Source organism: Apodemus sylvaticus, chromosome 5, assembly GCF_947179515.1.
Source record: "Apodemus sylvaticus chromosome 5, mApoSyl1.1, whole genome shotgun sequence".
NCBI classification, from domain to species: domain Eukaryota; kingdom Metazoa; phylum Chordata; class Mammalia; order Rodentia; family Muridae; genus Apodemus; species Apodemus sylvaticus.
The window spans coordinates 103776442-103788776 of NC_067476.1; the positions used below are offsets into that span (position 1 = coordinate 103776442).

The following is a 12335-nucleotide window of genomic DNA, read 5'->3' on the forward strand; positions in this document are numbered from 1 at the left end:
ATTTCTGAGGTAGTTTAACATAAACTGGTTCTTTCACTAGTAATCAGAGTACACCCTGTTCTTTTTATAGTCTGCTCATTTGTAAGTAAGTGGATGAGTTGGTCCTATGTAATCTAAAACCTTGCCCAGTTAAGTTGATATGATTTTAATTTGTTCCTTTGCCTACAATGTAAAGGTTCAGAAGGTAACCTAAAAGAACAAGAAGAAAAATATCAGACAATTTATTTTCCTGCTACCTATATTTGATTATAAAAACTTATGACCGAACTAAGAATTTTATATAATTTACATATATAAAATTTGCACTTAAACATCTGAAGAAAAACAGAGCACTTTATGGGCATAACATTTATTAACATGCTATCCCCCTGAGAGGCAAACTAGGTATAAACATTATTCTGCTTTACAGGAAGAGAAACAGAAGCAGTTTAAGATACAAGACATTTTGCTAATACCCTTATGCCTTTCCACAATACTATACATAGACAGATTAGTACTAAAGATAATCTCATTTTCTTTGACATTGCAGCTCACTTCCAAAGTCATCTTAGATCCTGAGGCCCTGAGTTAGACAGAGGTCTCTTGTACCTTCTTGATTGCTTAAGCAGCATAATTGAGATATCATTTTCCTTTAATTGCTAATGTTAGTTCTTTGTTTACAATTCCTCAGTACCAGAACCCTAATTATTCATCCTAATAAATTTTAGGATAGTCTTTCTCCTCACTATCTCAGATCTTAATAAATGTGAAAATTAGTTATTCCAGGTCTTGGCCATCTGGCCATGGTCATCTTTTCTCTGACCTACTTATCAAAGTATCTTCAATGGACAGTAATTTCTGTTGCTTATCTCCCAAAGGAGCTCGTCTCCAAAACTCATTTTTCCCAGAGCCACGTTGCTTTCTTCTCACCAGTATTCACAGCACAGTACAACTCAGGGTCTCCCTCTAGCATTCCGTCTCTGCTACTGACTCTCTGCTGACTGTACAGCTATATCATGCATTCATAACGTTTTTCCTGCTTCAAGCTTTAGTGAGCTTTATATCTTTTCATCTTCTGCTTTGCTGTTTTCCCATTTCTCACCTACCTTGCATCAGTTTTACAACTAGTTTTGGAAAGTCTGCCCCACTCTAATTTACCCAGTTACTTTCCTTCCTTAATTTACCCAGTTACTTTCCTTCCTTTGAATGCTTACTGTTTCCTGAAAAAAATGCTTTCCAGATTTTTCTCAGAGCAAGTTATGTTAAAATGTATGTCTTGTGTAGTAACACTTTTTGTTTTGTTTTGTTTCAAGACAGGGTTTCTCTGTGTAGCCCTGGCTGTCCTCAAACTCAGAAATCCACCTGCTTCTGCCTCCCAAAGTGCTGGGACTACAGGCATGCACCACCATCGCCCAGCTGTGTCGTGACACTTCTAAGCTTACTAAATTTCTTTAAAACAGTTACCATCTTTCATGGTGATGCACACTTTTACTGTTAGTGTTTTGAAGACTGAGATCTCTATGAGATCAAGGGCAGTGTAATCTCCATAGTGAGCTACAGGTTGCCAGAGCTACATAGTGAGAACCTGCCTTTAAAAAAATAATAAATGTTGCAACTATATATTTGTGCCTGCATGTCTGCGTATTAACTATTTTCCAGTATAAGGACAGGGTAGGGTGTTTTCACCTGTACTATACAGGGCTTTATCATACATCTATGAATATGTCAGAATTAATTCAATAACACTTGATTATGAAAATTTGTAATGAATTTTGTGCTTAAATAGATACATTTATTTATTTATACATGGCTGAGAGTGTGTGTGTGTGTATGTGTACGTGTGTGTATGTGTACATGTGTGTGAGTGTGTGTGTGTGTACTAGTAGTGCCACCAGTTTCCTTGTCATTTAGGGTAAAGTGTGTTTTCCCTATACTTGGGGAAATGGCAGTGGTTCTGCTTCTTGAATTAGTATTGAGCACCCACTGGCTGCATGACTGCATACCAGGTGTATGGAGTACAGGGGAAACAGATGACTCCTGCTGGCTTTCACTGCTTTTTCCATCACTACATGTCTAGTTTGCTCTTTTGACTGCTAATCCACAAGGGACAGATGAAATTTAGAGAGGAGGAGGCTAGGAAGAAAGGAGAAAACTCAAGATGCTATAAATACTGTATATCTATTGTAGAATATACTTTCAGAGTCCTTATAGAATCTGGAAAAAAAACCTAAGAAATTCAGTGTTTATAGAAAACTTATATTATTTCACCATCTGCCGCCCCCCCCCACGTGTGAGTTCTTTGTGTGTATGTGTGTGTGTGTGTGTGTCTCATGTTTGAACCCAGGGCCTTGTGCATACTAGACAAATGTCTACCACTGAGCTATATCCCCAGCTCCAGATTCTTGGGAAAAGATAGAACCAAGATGGACTTGAAACATTTTAAAGATAAATGAAGAGTATACACAGGCTTAAGTGAGCAAAATGGCCCAAGTCTCAGAGCTTCCTGAAAAACTGCTGAAACAGGTTTTCCAGTAGACATGCACTGAATGACAGTGTGAGTGGGATATACATGAGATACACAGCATACACTACTTTGTCCTCTCTCAGGAACAACACTGGCACGAGAGGGAAGAGGGATCACCATCAGTTCAGACCAAAATCTACTTTTTAATCTTGAAGCCACTGGCATTGGTCTCATCTAGATCTGGGAAGTACAAGAAATAAAGTGTCCAAAATCTCTGAGAAGTGCTTACTAGGCCAGCTGGGCAAAAAACAGGAAAGGACTTTGCAAGTGACACGTTTACTGAAGCCCTTCCTCAGCGCTTACTTAAGCACTGACTATGACAGCAGCTTTTCTCGTGTGTGAATCTCTCGGGGGTTTATTAAGGGCAGAGCTCTTAGTGAAGCACTTGCCACAATCATGGCACCCATAAGGTTTCTCTCCTGTGTGGGTTCTGTGATGTGCATGTAAGTCAGAACTCTTACTAAAACTCTTACCAGTCAGGACACACATGGGGTCTCTCTCCTGTGTGTATCCTCCTATGTGCACTAAGATGAGAACTGTTATTGAAGTTTTCCCCCCAACTCTTCACACTGATAAGGCTTTTCTCCTGTGTGGGTTCTCTGGTGAATTATAAGACTTGAGCTCTGATTAAAGCGTTTTCCACATTCACTACACTGATAAGGTTTTTTTCCTGTGTGGATTCTCCAATGGGTAATGAAATTGGAACTGTCACGGAAACCTTTCCCACAGTCAAGACACTTATACGGTTTTTCTCCAGTGTGGATTCTTCAGTGTCTGATGAGGCGTGCACTCCGACTAAAGCTTTTCCCACAGTCAGCACATTGATACGGGTTCTCTACCTCATGGGAGACCTGATGCATGGGATGGGAGTGGGAGCCAAAGTTTTCGCCATACCTGAGGTAGTTATAAGGTCTGTCTTCCAAGCCTGGCCTCTGGTAAGTCAGGACTTCACCTATACTCTTCTCGGGGAACGCCAGTTGTCTTTTTTTCTCTTTTTGAGTCTTTTCCCACTGGCTTTCTGATGAACATTCATTCTTACTAGCTTTACTTTGATTAATATGAAGGGGAATTCTCCTTTCAGACCTTGCAAGTAATGTCCTATGCAGCTGCACTTCCTCAGAAATATCCCGTTTTGAATTCTCTTCATTATCAAATCCAGCCTCGAAACCTAACACAAGAACACAATTTGAAAAGTTATTCATTTCCTTAATCATATGTTCTACAACAAAACAAACCTGGGAGAAACAGTATTATCTTAGAGGATTACAGACAGTGGTCAGTGAATCCCACGTTTTGAATTCATAAGGTATGTTGGGAGTGGGGTGGGAAATGGCTTAGCAGGTAAAGATGCTGGCTGCTCAGTCTGATGACATGAGTTCAATTCCTGGAACCCACACGGGAATGAGACCCAATTCCCCGAATTATCCTCCAAACACGTGCCATGGTGTCTGTGCCCCTAAATAAAAAACATGGGAGGTGCTAGGGAGATGGCTTAGAGGTCAAGGACATACTGCTTTTGCAAAGGACCTGAGTTCAGTTTCCAGCACCAATTATCAGATGGCTCACAACACCTGTAACTCCAGCTCCAGTAACTCCAATCTGAAGCCTCTGGCTTTCTTGGACACCTGTATCCAAATGCATATAGCCCACACATGCACAGACCTAATTTTTTAAAGTATTTTTAAAACTTTCTTAAACTGGGTCTGACGGCACACACCTTTAATCCTACCACTAGAGGAAAAGAGGCAGGCAGAATGATCTCTATGAATTTGAATGAAGCCAGCCTGATCTACAAAGCAAGTTCTAAGCCAATCAGGGCTGCATAATGAGAGACCCTGTCTCAAATGATAATAAAATAAAATAGAAAAGCTCTTGTACCTAAATTACTATTACATTAAAATTATTAAAATTGTAGTGTTTTTCTTCCCAATATTGGATCTATCAGAAGCCTTTCATCTACATAGCCTATTCAGAAGCTGGTTAATGTTCAACCCTTTCTGAATACCCAGTATCTGCAGAAAAACTCAGAGCAGCAAGAAGTCAGTAGTTTTTAAAAGAAGATTACGTAAAGACACTTTGCACATTGTCATTCTGCTGCCTCTCGGGCTTACTGTGGTCTTGTCCACTGCCAATGATTAAAGGGATAGAAGGAAATGCTCAGCAGTTCCTGGAAATTTTCTATACCCAGAAGTAGTTTTTGGTAAGTCCCCTCCCCTACGCATTCAATATATGTTGGAGGGGAGAAAAACAGGGAAGAAGGAAATACTTAGCACCTTTTAAAGAACAAAGGACCTCAAAAGAGAAGCATCTCTAGAAATTCTCCAAAGCCTAAATGTTGCAAAAAGCATTGTCATTTAGCCCAACTAGGCAACTTTTTTAACATTCTAAAAAGCAAATGCCTGAGCTGGGCGTGGTGGCGCACACCTGTAATCCCAGCACTTGGGAGGCAGAGGCAGGTGGATTTCTGAGTTGAAACCAGCCTGGTCTACAGAGTTGAGTTCCAGGACAGCCAGGCCTACACAGAGAAACCCTGTCTCAAAAAAACCAAAAAAAAAAAAAAAGCAAATGCCAGCCTTTTATCCCAAATGATGAGAATTTACACTCATTTACGTGTTTTAGGTTAACTTGCAAAATACTGAGTGTCAGCCTGTGTACATATTTCCTAGAAGCTCAACACTAAGGTGGGCCATAAAATAGAGATTTGCTGGATTGACTGAGATCTTAGAAGCTTTAATATGTGAAAGTAAACTGTGCGCCTCCAAGAGGATTATTTAACATTTCCCAAACCCAGACATCAAGGTTGATGTAACTGTGTTACTAAGGTGCTGTGTGAAGTATCTACCACAGTGCTAGGCACATATTCAATATATAATAGTTATCACTTCCATAAGTCTTTAAATCAGCATTCTGATATTGCATTGAATGTTAATATTTTACTAAAAATGTTGATGTCTGGTTCTCTGAAGCCAGCAAGAAACTGTTTTTTTTTACTGGTCATCACTAGGTGGGGCAAGAACTTGGGTACTCACCAAAACATCCATTTCTTCAAAGAAGGGGCAGGTTTCTGGTGCTTGGCCATTCTTGACTTTCCGATAGCTGATTTGTAGGCTTTAAATTAGGTATGACATTGCTCTGGGGTTCTAAGAAAGCCATGTTCCTACAATCTCTCAGCAACTCCATATAACTGGCTGTTGCGGTGACGGTTCTGGAGGGCTTCATAGAACTGAGTCTCACTAAGAATTGCAAGGTAAGTCTTGGTTTCTTCATAGCCCCAGTGTACACCTGCGTCAGAAGAGAGATTTCAGCATCACCTAACCCAGAGCTTTAAAGCCTCAACTCTTCAGTCTTACTGTTGGCTTCTAGTAAAACCAGTCAAGCTGGAGACACTAATTCAGAATGTACCCTAAGCATACAAGAGGTCTGGAGTTCAATTTATAAACAAAGGAGAGACAGAGGGAGACCATCCAAGCTCAGGTTCCTAGATTTATCCCCAGACCTATACATGAATTATAGATTGTTTTGTTTCTGTATCCTTTAGTGATTTCAGAGAACTTTATTAGTACCATTTAATGACTTAAAAGAAGCCGTTCTATATGATCTTTCGATCAGTCATTATGCACTGTGATGGTTAATCTTCAATATCAACTTGACTAGATATATTCTGGGCATGTCTGTGAGGGTGTTTCCACCCTGACTGTGTGACACCTTCTCATGGGCTAGGGTACCAGACTGAATTAAAAGGCAGAGGAAGAAAGCAAGCTGAGCACTAGTGTGCATCACTTCTCTGCTTCCTGACTACAGGTGCAGCAGCATAACCAGCTACTTCCAGCCCCTACAGCCACACTGAGAGCAGCTCTCAGCACCGTGTCTTTCCCAGCAGGATGCACACACTCAAACTGTGAGCCAGAATAAACCTTCCTTAAGTTATCCTGGCCAGGCATTGTGTCACAACAACAGGAGAAACAACTAGTGTGGATACATGAGCACAGTACGGCTCTCATCCTGTTTACTAATTTCTCTCAAATTCTGATCCCAACTACAAAAGTCACTTGTCAGGAAAAAAAAAAAAAAAAAAAAGACCCACAGTGTGTCATCCCTAACTTCTCTGTTTACTATCGAATGATTCAATATTGGATAGTAAAAGTGTAAACTCCAATGGGAAGCTCTTTGGCTTCAGAATCAATAGTCAAACTGGTTCTGGATAGTTTGGGTGGGATATTATTATTATTATTTTGTTGTTAATTTACAAATTTTTTTAAGTAAAATTCATAAAATTGCAAACAATTTTAAAAATTAATGACTTAAAATTCCAAGGAACTGCCTCTTTCAGAATCACACTGCTGCCAAATTCCCATCATGGAATTCTTCATCTGTTACTATCTCCATTAAGCAACCCCAGCAAGAGCAAAGACCTGAAGGGTCTCACAGTCATGTACTTGATCTGCAGGGTGGAGGACTACAGAGGCCAGAATGAGGAAAGAAGCATAAACAGTGTATCTTCAGCCTGAACTTCAACATGTTCACTGTGGGTCTCTCTTTAGTACTTTTAGCAAAGGAACAGAGGATGGTTATGTCCTTCGTGAAGGTACCCAAGGAGAGAGAGGGAAGGTTCAGATAGTTCCCATCTAAGAACACCTCTTTTCATTATTTTCCACTTACTGGGAGGAAAGGAAAACAGGGAAGAACCAAAAGACCAGAGGAAAACTAGAAAGGAAGGAAAAGATGAGAACAAACATAATAGAAAACATTTTGTTTCAGCCATGATTTATTTTAAAAAATTCCCTTTTAAAAAGGGGGAGGGAGGTGAAGGGTTTGATCTTGATTTTTAAAAAAATGACCCTTTTGAAGACACTTTATTTGGGTATATTTCTTTGAAAAATTAAATCTGAACTTTGAGATGTAGTTCAATGGTGTAGTGGTTCCTAAACATTGTGTGAGGCCCCAAGCACTAAAATAATATCCTCTTACTATTATCTCATGCTTTGCTCGCAGAAGATAGTCTAATACAGAATTGAGAAATACCTTGTTTCCTATTACAATGGCCAAGCTGGCAAGTGAAATGGCTGGTTCCACTTCCAATTTCATTGCTCCTCAAACCTAATCCCAAAGCCCAAGAAAAGCTTCTTACCACTTGGGTTTCAGAACAGGACAGATGCAGGTGGGCTGTCAGGGTCCTGGGGGGTTGCCTCCAGGTCATCACTGTCCAACCTTCCAGCTACAGCCTCCTCTCCATCTTCATGCTGCCAGTCCCTCTGCCCTGGCTCCTCAGTCTCAGCATCGCTGCCTCCCTGGGCAGAATGGGAGGCTGCCTCTTCCAGGTCATTAATGGGCAATGAAATGACCTGGGCACTCATCAGGGCTTCCATCTCTTCAAAGAATGGGCAGGTATCGGGTGGATGACCACTCTTGACCTTCCTGTTAACTCTTCTGAAGGCCTTTGAACTTGGTGTGACACTGTACCAGGGAAGCCTCTCAACTACAACCCCATACACTTGGCTGTTCCTGTGGCAGTTTCGGAGAGCTTCATAAAATTGTCTGACTGAGAATTGCAAGGAGTGTTGTAGTCTCTTTTAGCCCCCGTGCACACCCACCACCTTCTCATCATCAAAGACCCAATGATCCTGTTCCACCCAGCCCATTCTCTCTCTTGGATGGTAATGGACTGGTTCCTGTGCTGTTGCCTTTTGGGACATTCTTCTCCTTGGAGCTAAGCAGATCTGAGATCCATAGCTCTCCTTGATCCAACGTGGACACCACATTGGGTTTAGGAAATGCAAATCCTGTTTTCAGGGAAATAAACCAAAGTATCACACTTTGGACTGATCATACAAACAACAAAAAGCCTTTCCTCTTTCATTCAAGAGATTTTATCTTCCTTGTATGAAATAGGTCTTATATAGGCCAGACTAGTCTGAATGAGGCTATGTAGTAGAGGATAACCTTGAACTTCTGATCTTCCTACCTCCACTTAAGTGCTGGGATTACAAGTGTGCAACGCCTAAGCAGAGTTGTATCCAGTGCTGGGAATCAAATGAGGCCTTGTGTGCTCTGCATTCTACAAACTGAGCTACATCCACAGCTTCTATCTGAAAGATTATAAAGGAGAAAGGCAGTGGTGGTGCACACCTTTAATCCTAGCACTAAGGAGGCAGGGGCAGATGGATCTCTGAGTTCCAGGCCAGCCTGGTCTACACTGTGAGTTCCAGGACAGTGAAGGTTACAGAGAGAAACTCTTGTCTTTAAAAACAAAACAAACCAAAAAATAAATAAATAAATAAATAAATAAATAAATAAATAAATAAATAAATAAAGGAAATGTTTTCAGAAAGTTCTGTGGGTTGAAGAATAGGAAATACAGGAAACCTCATGTGATGAGAAAGAACTTGATTTGTCTTCTAAAGCAGAACAAGAGAAGAAAGTGTTCTATGGTGTGTTTCGAGCAGGTATTTCCATCCCAGATTGCTACCTAGCCTCTACACCACTTGTCTGCAGGTGCTAGCAATTCTTAGTCAGTCACTCCTGTCTCCTCTAGTTCTTTGTTTTGTTTTTTTTTAAGTTCAGTGGTTTCAAGAAGTTGGGAGGGAGAAGGTCCTTTACACTCAATCACCAAATTCTAAATGTTTCCCTCAGCATGTCCTCCTTTCACGTCCAGACTCTTAATCTTCCTGTAACTAGTGCCACAGCAGTCGCTGTGCTAATTACTCCTCAGCTCACATGCTGTCCTGCTGAACCTTAACCTTGGTGTCTAGCATATTCTGTCCATTCCTGTTCTCTCAAGAACACTGTACACTTTTATTCACCTCTGTGCCTCCCTTCCCCCTGATGGCACTCACCCATCCTTTGGGAAGCCTCCTTGCCAATACCCTTAGGAGGTGTTCCCTAGGACCCTATCTCATGGCCACACTACCAAACCCCACAGGACAACTGAGCAAGTCCTTAACACTTCAGACCGTTGAGTTTAGTACATATTCCTAATTCACTGTGTGCTCTTAAATTATATTTGTAAGCTCTTTGATAACGGGTACTTTAACAAAACTTTCATTGTATATGCATGACTATGTGGATGCATGTGCTTTAGTGCATGTGGAGGTTGAGGACAACTTCATGTGCTTGCTTCTACTCAGTCACCAGGCTGTGCAGAAAGTACCATTGTCAGCTGAGCCAGCTTGTTGGCCGACAGATACCTTTTCTTACTGCAGTGCATGTACCCTGCAGCACACAATAAGACAGATTCTGCAGGCTCTTATATCAAGGTTGAGGTACTTCCAATGGATGACTAAAGATCATTATTAAACTAATCAAGAATGCTATTACTGGTCATATTGGATGATAAGATCAGAATTCAAAACCTCAGTAAGTTTTAAATAATAATAATCCTTCTCCACAATCAAGTATTTGGAGAACTTCAAGGTTCCAATGTAAAGAGTAAGAACTTAGATCTAAAGAATGGAGATAACAGAGGAAAAGAAAAAGAACTAGAACAAAGGTATCTTCAGTATAGAAAAGAGTGTGTCTAGAAAATAAGCATCTATCACCAGAAATAAAAGTATTCCAATTGTAAGAATAACTAAGCAGACTTAACAAAGGAAGAAATACAATACTTACTCTACCAGGGGTTGAACTAGCTGCCTTTCCAGGGTCCCAAAACATGACATTTGGCAGGTGCCACTGTCTCTGAAATCCCTTTCACACTCACTACTCCCAACCTTACTTCCCAGCTTACAATGCTCTGTCTCCCATACTACTCCTCACCACTCCTTTGGAAAGGTTTGAGTCTTCTTTGGGTTCATCTGCTTCTCTAGTCTCAGGGCTGGGCTTCTTGCCCTCTCTTTCTTGGATAAACCCTTGGGCTGGGGTTCCACTGACTCCTGCTGAACACTTAATAACTCCTGTGATGATTTCAGGGGTGTCATCTTCTCAGATTGCATTTCCTGCCCCTTCACAGAGACTGTGACCTAGAAACAACCCCCATTAATTGTCATGGTCATAACCCGGGCATTCATAGGGGGAGATCATTTACTATCCCCAGAGAGACCATCCCTCTGAGGCCAGGCCAGAGTGGAGGGTGGGGAGGTTAGGACAGACAAGTGTTTATTCCATTATCATTGGCTTAGAGTGGCTGAAACTGCAGAAAGATCACAGAAACCCAAATAGCAGCTGGAAAAAAATTTTTTCCATTTTTTCTCTTTTTTTTTTTTTTTTTTTTGAGGGGGGGCAGTTTCTGACAGGGTTTCTCTGTGTAGCCCTGGCTGTCCTGGAACTCACTCGGTAGACAAGGCTGGCCTCGAACACAGAAATCCACCTGCCTCTGCCTCCCAAATGCTGGGATTAAAGGTGTGCTCCACCAGGACCGGCCATTTTTTCTCTTAAACTGAAGAGAAAGACTTGCTGTAACAGAGTAGGCATCTCCAAGCAAGCCCTACCTGAAAAAGTAACCCTTCCAGACTAGAAGTATAAAAAGCACCAAACTCTTTCCATCTGACTGATCTTAAACTGCCCCTCTATCCTTGCTTTTCCCCGGCCACACACTTCTGACTGAATTCCCCCTCCTCCTCACCGAATGTCCAGGTCTTCCAGGCTCTCTTTCTAAATCTTCCACCAGTGTCACTGCCTCCTCTCCATTTTCTGGACCTTGCTTCTGTACCCAGTTCTGGATCTCCCCAGGTAGCACAGTCAGGAATTGCCCTAGCACCAACAATTCTACAATCTGCTCCTTGGTCCGCACCTCTGGCCTTAGCCACCGACAGCAAAGTTCCCATAGTTGGCTGAAAGCCTCCAGGGGCCCAGCCACCTCCTGGTAATGGAATCTTCTGAAGTGCTGCTGTAAGCTTTCGGAGTTTGTGCCATTTCCTCTCCGAGTGGGTTTGCCCATCCTTAACAGCAGAAAGCAGTTTCCTTCCTCAATGTCTGGGTTCCAGTACTTAGTACACTACCTTTCCATGCCCTTGGAGAAACACCTGCAGATGAGTCTCTCTGTAAAAGGAGTTTTATCCTAGAGTAGAGAGAAATGGCACTGTCAGAGGAGAGCATCTTGACATGTTTAAAATTTTACCAGAGCCAGCCTTACTTTCCATATGCTCCAAGTGACCTTCTGAGACAGTACCTTTTCAGGACAGCATATCAATTAGCAAGAAGAAAATGGCCTTATTAAAAAAAAAAAAAACAAACTGCATTTCTAGGTGATGTTTACAGTATCCCCAGGAAGTTGCAGAGAACAGAAAAATCTGTCCGCTTCACTCCTACCTTACCTAAATCATCGTATTTAGTGCCCCAGATCAAAGTTGCATAGTGAATTCGAACCGCGAGGGACGCCTGACGCTGGCGGACTCTAAAGGTAAGCCAACCTTTGGCTGAAGACAACAAAAAGCCTCTGCCCCGCGAGTGCCGTTTAATCTGCGCTAGAACCACCGCTGTCCTTCCAGAGGCTCCAGGTGTCTGTCCCGCCCCTTGAACATCACTCTACAAATTTCCAACCCGAACCAAAGTCAAGCGCTGAACCTTGGGTCTCCTGCTCGCTCCTCTCGAACGAAGTAAGAACTCAGCAAGAGTTCCAGAGCCACAGACGGAAAGGTCTCGCACCGGGGGAGTTGACTTGGGGAGACATCGGCAGTCGGTCAAAATGCCACAGACTTTGCCAAGGCGTCCTGAGGACTCCCTCCGGCCCACCCCTGGCCACGTCTCTCTCAGCCAGCTCGCCAACTCACTCGCATCCGTCTCCCCGGGCCAGTCTCACCCATCTGCAATCAGATAGACCAGTCTCTCTCCCGAACAGCCGAGTCTGGCTCTCAAGCCGGAAGTCGGAACGGGCGGGCTCCCAGAACGCATGCGCGAT

General features: G+C 42.3%; 1 protein-coding gene across 1 annotated transcript; it reads right to left on the reverse strand.

Annotated features, from left to right (window-relative positions):
- Positions 1-5689: 5689 nt before the first annotated feature.
- On the reverse strand, positions 5690-11262 carry Zscan29 (zinc finger and SCAN domain containing 29). Its single transcript, XM_052183377.1, is given in 8 exon segments — positions 5690-5785; positions 7526-7923; positions 7925-7968; positions 7971-8035; positions 8037-8082; positions 8085-8137; positions 8139-8283; positions 11061-11262. Coding segments are annotated over 7 exon segments (894 nt in total). The 3' UTR covers positions 5690-5785; positions 7526-7584.
- Between the last annotated feature and the right edge of the window lie 1073 nt (positions 11263-12335).